Genomic DNA, 16,369 nt, shown 5'->3' with positions numbered 1-16,369 from the left:
TGATTTCATTAACAAATACTAGTTCTATATATATCCTTGGCCAGCAGAGAAAGAATTAGAAATACCTATGTATAAATTGAACCACATTATCTTAATCGGAAAGATGTGCGTTAGTATATATGTCACAGGGGAAACTAGAATTCAGTAGGATCCGGAATCCTACTAGTAGAGACTGGAATCTCAGTTTCTACTAGTAGATACTGGAATTCCAGTCTCAACTGGACTTTTTCAAGTTCAAACTGGAATTCCAGTATCTACTAGTAGATACCGGAATTCCACTTACAACTGGATTTTTTCCAGTTGAAAGTGGAATTCCGATATCTACTAGTAGAAACTGGAATTCCAGTTTCAACTAACAGCCAGTTCATGTTGGAATTCAGTTTAAATTGGAATTATTTGAAAACTGAAAAAGAAACTGGGATCATATCCACAGAGAGGGTTCAACTTGAAAACAAAGCTTAGATGTGACAATGACTTCTTCACGTGAATCTGAGTTGTTGTTGCAAATAAAGTGACCAATGTTCTCCAGCCAGAGTAATATGGAAATTGGAATTATTTGAAAACTGAAAAAGAAACTGGGATCATATCCACAGAGAGGGTTCAACTTGAAAACAAAGCTTAGATGTGACAATGACTTCTTCACGTGAATCTGAGTTGTTGTTGCAAATAAAGTGACCAATGTTCTCCAGCCAGAGTAATATGGAACAACCGAGGCCCTTCTATTCACAGTGAGTCTTGATCAGTTGATCAGAGTGAAGTGTCAGTGACAGACAGCAGTCAAGATTGAAGATGGAGTCCGAGTCAGAGGATCAGAAAACTCTGTTTTATTCTCTTTTAGAAGCACACATACGGAGTCTTGATGACAGCAAACGAGAATGTTTCTGCATTGCCCAAGAGAAGTACACAAAAATAGTGAAAGCTCTGCAACTGAACAAGGGCCAGCAATGTCCAGAAGGTGCCAAATTCAAGTACAGGTGTGCAAAGCATTATAAATTACAAGTTGTGGGGGCAAGGACAATGCTATGTTGCCAGAAAACCAACTGCCCGGTTGTGACCAGAGAGGAATTGTTTGCGACAATTGCGCGATGTCACGTTCATGTTGGCCATGGGGGAAGGGATAAAACGTGGGCGGAAATCAAAGCAAACTACGCAGGAGTCCACCACTCAGCAGTCAGTGTGTTCCTGAAGACCTGTCCCAGCTGCAGGCAGCGCCAGGTGGTGAAATCACTTCCATCTGGAAAGGCAATGATCAATCTGTCTTTTCTACTCAGAGTCCAAATCGACCTCATTGACTTCCGCAGCAGGCCTGACAGGGACTTTAAATGGATCCTGCATGCAAGGGACTGTTTTTCGAAGTTTTCTTGGGCCTATCCCTTGGAATCCAAGACTGCAGCAGAGGTAGCAGGTCATCTGTTCGACCAATTCTGCACCTTTGGACCACCACGCCTCCTGCAGAGTGACAATGGCAGAGAATTCACGGCGAACGTGATACGTGAAGTGTGTGATCTGTGGCCTGGAACAGTGATCATCCATGGACGCCCAAGACATCCTGAAAGTCAGGGTAAGTGTTCGTTTTTATTTGTATTTTTTTCAGAAATGAAAATTAACCCTTACAGTGCCTACAAGACGGGTATACCCGTCCTGCACTCTAGCCAGTTAGAGAAAACATTCTTGTCGAAGAGTGACCATGCATTGAAACACCCCGGCAGTGAAAGGGTTAATGAGGCAGACCTACCGGTGGTAACATGTTTTGTCTGTTGCATCTGTCAAAAGATAAACATTCAGCTTTTTTTCACATTTTACTGACATTGAATTGAAACACCCCGGCAGTGAAAGGGTTAATGAGGCAGACCTACCTGTGGTAACATGGAATATGAAACCGAAATTTAACGCAATAGGTCTAATCTAAAATTTCCATAGTGGTGATTGTGATTGTGATTTTTTTTTTTACTGGCGGTATAACAAGCTAAAATGGGTATGAACTGAACCGCTATGATGTCCAGGTTTTGAAAACTAATGTCGCAGTTGCAGCACTTTAGTACAACATGCTAGATTAACCCCTTGTTACCAAAACCAGGAAACTTTGAAGTTTTCACTCATTCCCCTAGTTTTGGAAAACGGCACTTTGAATTTTAATTTAAAAACATATTATGAATCTGTTTGACTTCCTTGACCTTTACAGATGTATTTTAAGGCATTTTGAGAAGGGATTGCGTTATTAAGACTGGGAATATATCAAAAGTATTAAAAAAAATTATGGAATTTGAGCAATATTTGGTAAAACGTTCTCATCACATCAGTCAAACTATGGATTAACATGGATAAATAGATGTTATTTTAACCGTCTGGGGGTGTAAAATTTGAAAAGTGATTTTGGTGTGCCTCAATTTTACATAAAAGTCCAAATTAACCTCTTGTCTGTGAAATATGGAAAAAATGCCATTTTTCATTTTTCCAACTTATTTTTTCTTCAAAATTAACGATATGTTATCCAACGTTACCGATTTGGGTCTGTTTGATCTCCTAAGCCTGTCTAACTGCATTTAAAGTGAAATACACAGTGCCATTTTTAAAAATTAGGGGAATGAGTGAACTTTTCAAAATTTTGACGTTTTGGGGCAACAAGGGGTTCATTTGGCATGTTGTACTAAAGTGCTGCAACTACATCACTTTTCAAAAACTACACACCATAACGGTTCAATTGATACCAAATGGTCGAAATGGTCATGGCACTTAAAGGGGTATGAAAGACCTAAACCGGAAGTAGAAATCTTTGAACGGCAGCTGATACATTACCTTATCAACTCTCATTATCCAAAGTTTCAAGCCTGTAAGTCCAGTATTACTTCAGAAACATCGGAAAACTCAAAATCAAATTAAACAATTATTATCCGGAAGTGGTCCTAAAGGCTGAATCTTATCATCCCATGTGATGGGAGAAGCCTGGAAGATTCCAACTCAATGTCCGACGCGAAGCCACACTTCCCTTTTGATAATAAAACGTTGTTTTTTTACCACTTCCGGATAAGGATTGTTTATTTTGATTTTGCGTTTTCCGATGTTTCTCAGCGAATACCAGGCTTTCAGGCTTAATTTTCTGGATAATGAGAGTTCATAGAGTAATGTATCAGCTGCCGTTCAAGGAATTCTACTTCCGGTTTAGGTCTTTCATACCCCTTTAATGGTACTGTGACAGTACCATGAACCTTTCGATGAATGATACACTCGACTTCTCAAATTAAAACTGCTCTAGCAGCTTTATAAATCAGCTTTACAACCTGAAATATGGGCTACAGACATAGTGCAGTGGCCTAGGCTTGAAAAGGCCTCTATTTAAGGTGACAGTATCCAACTGGGATTGCTTCACTGTGTGCAGGGTGCATTGAGAGGGGGAACGGAGACCTACAATTGAAACTAGGCAAATGGATGGATACCAATGGCCCACAATGGAGCAGGGGATTAAAGTCTGTGGTTCACTCAATCAACACATCAGTTTCAAGTGCAACTGGGACAACACCGTATGAACTTGTATTTGGTCAGAAACCACGTTCGGACCAAGCTGTTTGGGAGGAATTTGCAGCTCAGGGTATTGTGCGTGAAGAAGATTTGCCAAATGATCTGCTTGTTATGCTTCCCACAATGAGGCAGGAAGGTGCAGTCGTGCAGTCAGTGAGTGAGGAAGATGCAGTCATTGAGTCATTGAGTCAGGAAGGTGCAGTCGTCGAGTCATTGAGTCAGGAAGGTGCAGTCGTCGAGTCATTGAGTCAGGAAGGTGCAGTCGTGCAGTCAGTGAGTGAGGAAGATGCAGTCGTTGAGTCATTGAGTCAGGAAGGTGCAGTCGTCGAGTCATTGAGTCAGGAAGGTGCAGTCGTCGAGTCATTGAGTCAGGAAGGTGCAGTCGTTGAGTCATTGAATCATGATGGTGCAGTCGTGCAGTCAGTGTGGCTGGACAATGTGGGGCGTGTAGTTCTGAGTCAAGAAGACACAGCCGTGAGTCAGAGAAGTGCAGTTGTGCAGTCAGGGAGCCAGAGTGACATCAGCTGCGAGGACGACGAGAGAATCACTGTGTGGAGTGAAGTGGTCTTTGATACAGTTCTGCAGCCAGTCAACAATTCTTTGCCAACTCCCGGACCTTCAACTGCTGGTATGTGGTATGCTTCTATCTGAATTGGTTTTAAAAATCTTGTGTTTTAGAGATATTGGCCATGCAACCATTGGACTAGTTGACGCCCATTACTGTATTAGTCGTATTAATAGGAGTAACATTCCATTACATTAACCCTTTTGCAGCCATAACAAACTAATGATGAACACAATTTTGATAATGATAGACAATGCAGGAGACGGGAGGTGCACTGGCAAGGGTTAATGACTCTGGGGATTAATGGCAGATTTGATGCAAATACAACTACAGTTCATTTGTTTCACAGGTGCTGACCGTTCTTCAGAAGCAGTCAACTTTCAAAAAAAACTTTCCTGTCAAAATGGGTCAAGTGTATGTTTTTGCAATGAATTATTCAGAATTTCTTCCTGTATCACTTCAACGTCGAAACACTAGTACACAGTGATTAATGTGTACACATACATGCCACATTATCATGTCACATTTCCCAACAGAGAAGAAGAAGAATGACTGCAAATGTCTGTTGCAAATACAACTGCATTTTATTTGTTTCACAGGTGCTGACCGTTCTTCAGAAGCAGTCAACTTTCAGGATCCTCTCGGACCTTCTCTCAGCACTCCTGAGCAGCATGCCACTGGTAAGTTTCTTCACACTTCCCTCAACACACTTTCAATGTGCCATATTTTCTATCAATTTATAAAGACTAGTTTGAAGATGTTAACAGGTTAACCCTTACACCACCTTTCTTGGTTTTCACACCAGCGTAGACGATTTTAATTTGTTTGTTTCACAGGTGCTGGTGGTTCTTCTCTCGGCATTGTAGAAAACGTGGATTCACCAAGTACATCATCTACTACCTGTACCAGCCACAAGCGAGGAAAGGAGTATCTTCTTTTGAGCGACAACGTCATCGTTTGTTCTGGCACAGAGCACACAAATCTTGACGTTGTGCATGGTGTGAAAGTGACTAAAACCACTCATGCTGTGTTTTCTGTTGACGAAGTGTTCGTTCCTACACATGTGCCTACAATTGCCAACCCTATGAATGAACCATTAGAAGTAGGACAGTTTGTGTTGTGGAAACGCACTGCAACAGTGCAAAATGAAGAAGGGAACACGGCTCACAAGGAGAAGCGACTTGTTGCCAGAAATAACTATTTGAAGGCTGCCAGACGTCAAGACACGAGGTACCAAAAGAAGGTAAAAGACGTGACCCAATCATTCCAAAACGGGCACACTGTCGGAGTGAAAATCCACAGTGCCGACAGGACCAACACTGACGTGCGGCTCTTGACCTGCAAGATTCTGGAATCAAAGATGAGGGGCGGTGATTCTGTCTATCGGGTGTATTGCCCGACTGGAATTGTTAAAAACTGGTTTCGGGGGGTGGAGCTTGTGGACATGAGCAGTGTGGTCCTCCCACATCTCAATGTGGTAAACCCACAGACTCTTAAGGAAGTGTCCCTCATTCAAGCCTCCAGGTCATCAACTGGTTGGCAAAACCGTGGAGCTGTCGCCAGGTCCGTCTGTACGTGCACAGGCGCGTGCATGACAAAGAGGTGTCCGTGCAAAGATGCCAAACTTGCATGTGGCACCAAATGCCACCCGCACAGCAAGAAATGCAAGAACATGTCCTGAAGTTGTCTGATGTGATTTTCATTGATTTGACTATGCAGTTTGTGGTGTTGGGTCTTTTTAAACAATGGATTTGCTTTCAATAAAGTAGTCAACTGTTCATTTTAAACAAAAAAGAAACTACATTCATCTCCATCGCGAAATTCCAATTTGAACTGAATTCCAACATGAACTGGCTGTTAGTTGAAACTGGAATTCCAGTTTCTACTAGTAGATATCGGAATTCCACTTTCAACTGGAAAAAATCCAGTTGTAAGTGGAATTCCGGTATCTACTAGTAGATACTGGAATTCCAGTTTGAACTTGAAAAAGTCCAGTTGAGACTGGAATTCCAGTATCTACTAGTAGAAACTGAGATTCCAGTCTCTACTAGTAGGATTCCGGATCCTACTGAATTCTAGTTTCTACTGTGACATATATATAAAAAAACAAATTCGTTTTTACCGTTGGAAAGTATTTTTAATAGGCAGTTACAGATAAGAAGCATTTTTGTGTGAGTGTTGGAAGAACAAAACGTTAAAAAAGTTAGCTTGTTGTACTCGATAAGTTGTATTTAATTCATTGTATGAGATATTGTTAATTGTTGTTATTTATTTGAATAAAAAATTTTGACAAAAAAAAGAAGAAAAAAAAAAGAAATACCTGCGCATTTTGTTTTTCTACGTTCAGTAAATCACAAGGGTTTTAAAATACATGACCTTCGTAACATGAAAACAAAAGGTTGCATGTGACATGGATTTAAATACTATAACAATTGTGACCCTCCACCACGAAATGAGTCGCATGTCACCTCGCGCGGTTCTGCGCTAGGCTTAATATAAGTCCGGGGAGTGTCTGGTAACAGTGTGAGGGTCACCTTAGTCACAGGCTTATAACTCAAACAGTTTTTGCTCTTTTCTAAAACGGTTTTCACCACTGGATAGAGCATAAAAAACTCTTTAGGAAACTGTAAACATATGAAAATCATGCAAAGGTGACATGCGACTCATTCCGTGGTGGATGGTCACAATTGTTTTTAAAAGACAAAAATATATACTATGTTTTTTGTTGCATGTCTGTGTCATTATCTAACTGGAGAATTACTGGGGGAAAAAAGGAAAGAGAATACATTCTAGTTGCCATTTAATATACGTTATAATCATTTAAATGACTGAAAATGCATGTCACAAAATGGTACGCAGCCCTGGAGAATGACCAACATGAAAAGGAACAGCCTTTTTAACACAGTACTGTGTGTTCCCTCTCTAAGAGGGTTGTGACAGGGAACAAAAGCAGCACTCACGCGTCGAGTGTTCTCACATAACATTACTTCTCTGTTTATCATAGTTCCTTTCCTGACACGAACCGTAATTAATGTCGTACAATTCTCGCGAGCGGGTTCGAAGCCAAGCAATTTGTGCCGGTGTAACACGAGAAAATTACTCTCACGAGATTTTTATTCCGGAGTAAACAGTTCGTACGAAACTTTTACTCCTTTTACGAAAACAATTACTCCACCCTAACACGAGCAAATGACTCCCCACGACAGGTTTATTCCGAGTAAACATTTCCTCCGAAACTTTTACTCTCCTGTCCCCTGTCAGTCCTGGTGACTCTTATTTTTACTCCGGGGTCATTTTTTCGTGGAGTAAAAATGTCGTATTACACTGGCCAACTTTTTATTCCAGTCAATCACTGCACACTTGTCTGAGGGTGGCAATATGCTTTATGATATACATGAAGTAACATTACTTTGAAATCAAAAGATATGACTGTTTACGGTGAAACTATGCTGGGTTGTTGTTTTTTCTTCTTTTTTCCCCCCGTCTAAGAAACTATTTTGGACATGTATATCAGGGCGGTGCTGCTTTGACATATAACGTGCGCCACACACAAGACAGAAGTCGCAGCACAGGCTTCATGTCTCACCCAGTCACATTATTCTGACACCGGATCAACCAGTCCTAGCACTAACCCCATAATGCCAGACGCCAGGCGGAGCAGCCACTAGATTGCCAATTTTAAAGTCTTAGGTATGACCCGGCCGGGGTTCGAACCCACGACCTCCCGATCACGGGGCGGACGCCTTACCACTAGGCCAACCGTGCCGGTCCCTTCCCGTGTAAACGATTCGGCTGAGCGTCTCAGATCTGCCCAGGCTTTTACATGGAATACGACCATCTCTCCGCTTTGATACACATAAAACAAAAATACAGCCTGGATGCTTTTTTGTGCAAAGTGGGAAATTTGACGGGAAAAAATGTCTCAAAGTCTAGTTAGTTAGTTGTTGCTTTTTGGGTCCAGCGGACCATATAGGCCAAATCAGGACCCCACAAGTTTAACATTACACATATTTAAATTAAACCAATGTTAATAAACAAAATTAGGAACGTCACCCGAATGGAACATAAAAGCTAAATCGAAACCCTACGTGTCAAAGTCTACCAGTGTCAATCTGCGAGATATATAGAGAATACTACATGGCTTGCTGTGTCGTACCAGATTTACACGAGTTGTTTTTTTAAATATTGAACTGCGAGCGAAAGCGAGCTGTTCACTATTTGAAAAAGCAACGAGTGTAAATCTGGTACGACACAGCAAGCCATGTAGTATTCTGTTTATCCTACATAGGGCCTACTGTACTTACGTGTATTTTACTGAAAATGTCTTGCAGTCGAGGCAGCTAAATTGAAGACGCTTGTTTTGGAACCTCGATCTCTTCTAAAGTCTCGTGCAATCTTTTACGTCAAAGCAAAGAAACGTCACTCTGAACGTGTGGTGTGACGTGTTAGTTCTAAAGATTCATCGAGGGTAATTAGCGAGCGCAATTTTTGTTTCTATAATGACGTTTGTCTCGGTGACTTTGGCATCATAAGCAGTGGAAAAACAGGTCCCTGCCAGACTTGCTTGACATGACCTCATTTACATGATATACACACGTGTGATTTGAACGATTTTTATCTCACGGGTGTCTCTCTCACGCATGTAGGATAAATTCATATACAAATTCAAACTCTGCACAGGAAGCAGCCTGAGTGTTGATTGTGCGTATGTGTGAAAGTGGAGGGATGCCCGTGTACCATTTAACAGCTTGGGCAGAACTGTTTTTACGTTAAGGACTGTATTTTTAACGCTTCTAATTTACAACGTCCGCGGAGGAAATAACAAGAAGCCCCAAAACTTAGTGAAACCCTACATCATGCATGTTGTTGCTGGGGCTGTGCTGGGTTCCGCTAAAGACTCAACTTTGCTTGGAAAAATTGAAGGCATTTACTATCCCTCTATCTCTGTTTGTTTTTGTTTGTCTGTCTGTCTGTCTGTCGGTCGATCTGGCTCTCTCTCTCTCTCTCTCTCTCTCTCTCTCTCTCTCTCTCTCTCTCTCTCTCTCTCTCTCTCTCTCTCTCTCTCTCTCTCTCTCTCTCTCTTTATTTGTATTATTGAACAAGCGATGGCATGCAGATATTTTTTAAAGGAAGAAAGAAAGAAAGAAAGAAATGCAAGAAATGCAAGAAGATATGCAAATAAAGACAAAAAGAAAGACTGAAAGACAGAAAGAAAGAAAGACACACAGAGAGGAAGAAAGAATAAAGAAAAGGAAGGAAGAAAAGGAGAAAGATTACTACACTTAGTCTCCTTTGTCTGGTTGTTACTAACATACACTCTACCCGTACGTACTTTCTCAGAGGCTATCGAGCTAGAAGCCACTACAGTGCTATATTGGCACATATGCATGTGTTGAACTGGCATATCAAGGCCTACAGTATACACACAACCAAATTAATCTCAACTAAAAGATCCAAACTTGAATGAAAGTGCGCTCGTGTGTAAAAGGTTTTGCTCCAATTGCTTTTATGGTGTCAAACTACGCATATATTAATATCAGACCACAAAGATTGCGATACCCTCCTTTACTAAATACCTAGCTTTTAAGCAGTCCTTTATACGCGGAAAGAAAGGCAGGAATTTCGATTCAGAATGTACTGCTAGCCTTGACGCCCACATTCACCCTCGTGGTAAGTTGTTTGTATTTTGGCAAAATGCTGTTTGTATTGCCTATGACGCTGACTGAACATAGACAGACAGACAGACAGACAGACAGACAGAATACTTGTGTCTCGGTGTGTGTGTGTGTGTGTGTGTGTGTGTGTGTGTGTGTGCGTGCGTGCGTGCGTGCGTGCGTGCGTGTGTGTGCGCGCGCGCCTCTCTCTCTCTCTCTATCTCTCTCTCTCTCTCTCTCTCTCTCTCTCTCTCTCTCTCTCTCTCTCTCTCTCTCTCTCTCTCACACGTCTATGCTATCTGTATTGTAAACCAATACTAATCCAAGAGCTCGGCATGGCATTTAACGCATACTCGGCCGTTACCACTAACGCCAACCAATGCATTGTAGTATTGGCAGGCTAGGTGTGGAGCCGTACAGCATTGTTATGTTCGGCTTTGTGACTTAACTACCTCCTACATACTGTGTAACTGGACACCTCAATTGGAACAGACAGAACTACAAAATACGGTATTGTGCATTGACAATGGCTCTACCCTGTTATAATGTTGACACCAGCGATCACGCACACAGAGACACACCACAGTGAATGGCAGGCACACAGACAGACAGACAGACACACACACACACACACACACACACACACACACACACACACACACACACACACACACATAAACACACACACACACACACAGAGAAAGACAGACAGTCAGACAGACAGACAGGCAGGCAGGCAGAAAGGCACACACATACATGCATGTACGCACGCAAGCAGCTACTGAGCAAGTAGTTTTGTAAGTAATCGAAAGAGTTGAAGAAATTGAAAACCAGACAGACATGTATGTTTAAATTTATCATAAACCTCGTCTCCTATTACTGTCCAAACTTTCAAATCTACAGCATGCCACACACAACTTACAGTGCGTAAAATGGTGCCTTCGTTTGTTTGCTAAGTCTGACCTTTTGATAACTAGGCAAACATGTGAGTGTGTCTTTGCTTTTTCCTTTACGCCATGACTGTGCTATTGTTTTCACTAACAGTACAGAATTTGTCAATGACTTTAACGTCTTTTATTATTCACAAAAGACCAGTGGCCGTTATATATACTGTAGAGTAGCTGCAAAGAGTACAGTAATTGTCTCATTGTTAAAAGGTCATTACGTTCAGCAGAAAATGAGGACACAATTTTACCAACTGTGACTTAGTCTTATTCCCCCCTCTGCTTCTTTACCTCTGTAAACTTGTAGAGCTAGTTATTTTTCGATAATGACCCAGCAACCAAACAAATAACGAGCCAGCAACAGCCCGAATCCTCGATAGTGCAATGGGTTGAGAAGCTGTTCTGTTTTGGTACTACTTTTGCGACTGAAAAGTTCCGAACGCTCTATACGTACGAAATATACATCTCTGGAGCAAACAATACAAACATACCGCATTTAAATTAACAACTACAGGCCTGAACACATGAATCTCCATATAAAATCCATGAGTTAGGTTGTTTTCTGAATCTAGATCTTCCGTGCACACACCGTTCATCACAAGCAGATTCCCAAGGCAAGTAACTCATACTCTTGCCGACAAGAGTAGTTCCCCTTCTTTTAACGCAGTTTCTTCGACAACACTGACTGCAATCCGACGGTCAGTTTTCAACAATATTTCATTTTATAAACAGATCACACGCAACCAAATGCACACATCGCATCAATTTAAACAACATAAAGCGGTTTCATACACTATTTTCCCCAGAAAACTGAACTTCATACAATAATTAACGTTGGAACACGGGTGCAAAAGTTCGTCTGCTAGTCCCATTTGACGAAAGAACATTATCCGAAACGATACTAAAACATAAACAGAACACACAATATCTGCCTTTACCGCCACAGCAGAATAACAGCATATCTGTGTACTTGATTTTAGTCTAAAACAGGGAAACTGACAAGAAGTGTTAACAGAATGGAATGATTTGCACGGAACTATACAACCGCGCATTAATCGATCGCCTGCGCAGTTTGACTGGTTGAGTGATTCGGATTCGATCAAACTTTCGCACAAAAACTCCTGTTTTCTTTGAATAACTGAAGAAAGGAGGAATAAAGAGGTTACACACCTCGTCTCAGTGATTATTAAAAATAATGGTCTCAGTTCGCGGTCATGAAAAAGCTCGCTGAAGCTCGCATTTTTCATGATCCGCCAACTTCGACCATTATTTTTAATAATCACTGAGACTCGGCATGTAACCTCTACGTAACTTGCTATTGATTTGAAGGTTTCGACCTGTACTAGGCGATGAGGCTTATGCTCAATAATAACATAGATATTTGTCTGGTCGTCAGTTTCAGTAACTATTTTGATTACCTTCAAAGACCACTAACAGCTTGCTATGGCATTGACAAACGCTCGTACAGTTTGTCAATGCAATGTAGCGGGCAGTGGTTTTCATATAGAACACCCTGACGAAGGCCACGAGGCCGAAATATTGGTGAAAACGTGAAGGCTTGTTTTGGTTATTTTTTCCATATTATTTTGTTTGTGTATACATATATATATGAGTAATGGAAGAAGTCCAAATACAAACATCTGTTATACTGCATGTCAATGGTATTTAAAGCAAGCAGTGGTCTTTACTGAGTAAGGCCAAAAAGAAAAATATGTCTGTTTCCGGTAACCCGACCGACCCTATTTTTAAGCGCCGACCCTAAAGGGTTTTTTTCGCTTTTCGCAACAACAAAAACAAAAACAAAAAAATGAAGTCAAGTATACTTTACTCAGTTTCAATATATCTAGGTCAAAAACATGTGCTAAATAATTGTGAGTAAACTAAGGAAGCGTTTAAAAAAAACACGTAAGAAAAACTCGACCGACCGACCCTATTGTTTTCGGCGATTGTTACCGGAAACAGACATATTTTTCTTTTTGGCCTAATCAACGAAGTTACTGTCATTTACCAATTCTGTACTCTTGATGAATGCTACAGCACACTCCTTATCCTTGAACGTAATGAAAGAAGCAAAGACAAGCATGCGTACTGTTTGTTTGTTTGTTTGTTTGTTTGTTTGCTTAACGCCCAGCCGACCACGAAGGGCCATATCAGGGCGGTGCTGCTTTGACATATAACGTGCGCCACACACAAGACAGAAGTCGCAGCACAGGCTTCGTGTCTCACCCAGTCACATTATTCTGACACCGGACCAACCAGTCCTAGCACTAACCCCATAATGCCAGACGCCAGGCGGAGCAGCCACTAGATTGCCAATTTTAAAGTCTTAGGTATGACCCGGCCGTGGTTCGAACCCACGACCTCCCGATCACGGGGCGGACGCCTTACCACTAGGCCAACCGTGCCGGTTGCGTACTGTTTGCCAAAGCTATAGCGGGCATTGATTAATATAAGGCCAAACAAAAATATATGTTGGTTTAGGGTAACATGACCAAATAAAATAAGGTCGGTAAGTCGGCTTTTTTATAAACCTATTTTATAAACCTGCTTTTTTTTTAAATCTCGGTATGGTTCGCAAAATGTGCCAGAGGTTGTTTTGGGAGATTTTTTTGAGAAATGAAACAAATGTTTTAGGGGCGGCGGGAAAAAAATAGGGTCGGTCGGGTTACCCTAAACCAACATATATTTTTGTTTGGCCTAAGTAATGAAAGAAGTTGAAAGACAAACATGTGTACTGTTTGCCAATGCTAGCAGTGGTCTTTTGGAAGAATTGTTTTGTTTGTGAAAGCTAAAGCAAATACTGGATGTAATGGAAGAATCTGGAATACAAATATGCATACTACTTGTCAATAGTATAGCGAGCAGTGGTCTTAGGTAAGTAATCGGGCGGGGATGTAGCTTAGTCGGTAGCGCGCTGGATTTGTATCCAGTTGGCCGCTGTCAGCGTGAGTTCGTCCCCACGTTCGGCTGGAGATTTATTTCTCAGAGTCAACTTTGTGTGCAGACTCTCCTCGGTGTCCGAACACACCCGTGTGTACACGCAAGCACAAGACCAAGTGCGCACGAAAAAGATCCTGTAATCCATGTCAGAGTTCGGTGGGTTATAGAAACACGAAAATACCCAGCATGCTTCCTCCGAAAACGGCGTATGGCTGCCTAAATGGCGGGGTAAAAAACGGTCATACACGTAAAATTCCACTCGTGCAAAAAACACGAGTGTACGTGGGAGTTTCAGCCCACGAACGCAGAAGAAGAAGAAGGGAAGTAATCAAAGAAGTTGACGTAGCCAATAACCAGAATAACATCTGTACCGTTTTTACGCAGGGTGCACAAGAATCTGCCCTCGTTTGTTTGCTAAATCCTACCTTTTAACAACCATACTGCTAATATCTGTTACTGTTTATCGCTGCTCTAAAGCTAGCTGTTGTATTTGGCCAATAATTGAAAAAGTTAAAAAGTTGAAAATCGGACACACATATATGTACGGCACTGTTATGAAGTGATCAGTTGTCTTTCGCAAGTAATCGAAAAATGTTGACGAATTTGACAACCAAACAAATATAATTATATATCAACAATTTGTCAACGATGTCGCAATATACTAGTCTTTGCAGGAAATGGAAGAAGCTGAAAGACAAACGTGTGTAGTTGACAACTGGACAAACGTATCCTTGGCACAAAGGGTCAAAAATCCAAAAAATAAGCCCTTAAAAAAATAACGCCTTATTTCTGGAAATAAGTCCTTATTTTTGGAATTAAGCCCTTATTTCTAAAATAAGGCCTTATTTTCCATAATTAAGGCCTTATTTTAGAAATAAGGCCTTAAATATTTACAGCCTTAAGGAAATAAGGGCATAATGTGTAACCGTGTGCCGAAACACTACGATCACCTCGGGAAGCGAAGTGCAATCAAACAGGTTTGAAAATATTAGGGCTAATTTCTTAGCCCTATAAAAACTGTTATGCAAACCCGAAGGTTTCCATGAACATACAGACAATCGGAAACCACCAGACCCCATCACAAACAGAATTCTACAAACCACGGGTGTTGACCTAAAGGCCAACAACTCGGGTGCAGAGTCTGCTGTGAAAGGAGCGGTAGCCTCCCCTGTCACAAATGCAATAAGGCCTTAATTCTGTTAAGGCCTTACTGAAATAAGGCCTTATTTCTGTTATGACCTTAAAAAAATAAGCCCTTAAAAAAAATAAGCCCTTATTTTTCTGCGCATCGCTACTGCGCATCCGGACATTCAAAAGCGCGCACAAACTCGGCTCTCGTTCAAAACATCCGTCATAACATCGACCAGGCACAGCATGGCTTCACGCTTTTGTGAAACGGCTCTTTCCCTGGTTGATTTGCGGCACGGAGTTGCATTCAGGCCAGAAGATGACGATTTTCGACAGAGGTATGTGTGTTGGCCTCTATTCAGCTTCATGATTGGTCCAAAAAATAAGGCCTTATTTTTTTAAGCCCTTATTTTTTTAAGCCCTTATTCTTTTATGCCCTTATTTTGTTATGCCCTTATTTTTTTATGCCCTTATTTTTTTAAGCCCTTATTTTTTTATGCCCTTATTTTTATTAAGGCCTTACAGAAATAAGGCCTTATTTCTCGTAAGGCCTTATTTTTAAATAAGGGCTTATTTTTGTAACCCCATATTTTTTTAAGGCCTTAAGGAAATAAGGCCTTAATTTGGAAATAAGGCCTTATTTGTTGGAAATAAGGGCTTATTTCCAGAAATAAGGCCTTATTTCCTTAAGGCCTTATTTTTTGGATTTTTGACCCTTTGTGCCAAGGATACAAACGTCTCTACTATTTATCAGTGTTATGTTTTCCTCCGAAAGCGGCGTATGGCTGCCTAAATGGCGGGGTAAAAACGGTCATACACGTAATATTCCACTCGTGCTCTAGTAAAAACATGAGTGAACGTGGGAGTCTAAGCCCATGAACGAAGAAGAAGAAGAAGATCAGTGTTATGTCAATGTTGTAGGGAACAGTGGGTTGCGTTATCGACAAATTAAGCTAAAGGTCACAGCCAAATACCAGAATTGTAATTAATGCTAAAAGTGGACAAAGATCTCCGTAAGTAATCTTAGAAGTTGAACAGACACAGAAGAAAATCTCTCTCACCTGTTGCTCTTCGTCTGCCATGGCTATCTGTGATCAGGGTCTTCCGCCGATAACAGCAGACGACACTGAGTTGAGAAATCGAACACACGCAAGAAAAGTCAAACTTTTCAGCAATGAAGAACTAGCTCACACACAAACGCGAGAAACTTTCTGCACTGATCAGTTTGAACACCGTCTGAAGGAACTACAATGACGTATACAACAGAAAAAGTCGCAGAAGCACAAAGGTGTCAGCGCTGGCACAAAACGATCACCAACACAACAGCGACGGTACGGCTTACGCGCAAAAGGCTGTGCGCGACTAATCGCACGCGCTCGGGCGGATAATACACCACTTGCCTGTACCGCGTCTCGTGTCACCCTGGCGACAGCCGGCGCGGCCACAAGGTTCTGTAAGGCTTGCGTTGGTTGGTCAAGAAGTCGGGGATTTCTTCATTGCAGGCTTTGCGATCGCCGGGGCTTGTGTGTGTGTAAGTGTGTGTGTGACAATGTGTGACAATGGGCAACATTTGTCGCTTGAGTGACTGGGTGTGCTTGGGTGAGAAAGACGGGTGCTGTGCT

General features: G+C 41.5%; 2 protein-coding genes across 3 annotated transcripts in view; one reads left to right on the top strand and one right to left on the bottom strand.

Moving 5' to 3' along the window:
* LOC138980136 (gelsolin-related protein of 125 kDa-like) overlaps positions 1-16,155 on the bottom strand; it is a 29,644-nt gene extending 13,489 nt beyond the window's left edge. The window contains exon 1 of one of the 2 annotated variants that reach the window (XM_070352969.1): positions 15,809-16,155. In XM_070352969.1, coding sequence (XP_070209070.1) covers positions 15,809-15,829 — 21 coding nt within the window. In that variant the 5' untranslated portion in view covers positions 15,830-16,155. The remainder of the gene's footprint in view (positions 1-15,808) is intronic. The other variant, XM_070352968.1, reaches the window with a different exon arrangement.
* LOC138980083 (uncharacterized) lies at positions 117-5,931 on the top strand. Its single transcript, XM_070352886.1, has 4 exons — positions 117-1,561; positions 3,377-4,144; positions 4,681-4,761; positions 4,918-5,931. The coding sequence occupies exons 1-4, from the start codon at positions 790-792 to the stop codon at positions 5,760-5,762; spliced, it is 2,466 nt and encodes an 821-aa protein (XP_070208987.1). The 5' UTR covers positions 117-789; the 3' UTR covers positions 5,763-5,931.
* Positions 16,156-16,369: the final 214 nt, after the last annotated feature.

This window comes from Littorina saxatilis, linkage group LG11 (genome assembly GCF_037325665.1).
Source record: "Littorina saxatilis isolate snail1 linkage group LG11, US_GU_Lsax_2.0, whole genome shotgun sequence".
NCBI classification, from domain to species: domain Eukaryota; kingdom Metazoa; phylum Mollusca; class Gastropoda; order Littorinimorpha; family Littorinidae; genus Littorina; species Littorina saxatilis.
This window is presented reverse-complemented; position numbering and strand designations above follow the sequence as displayed.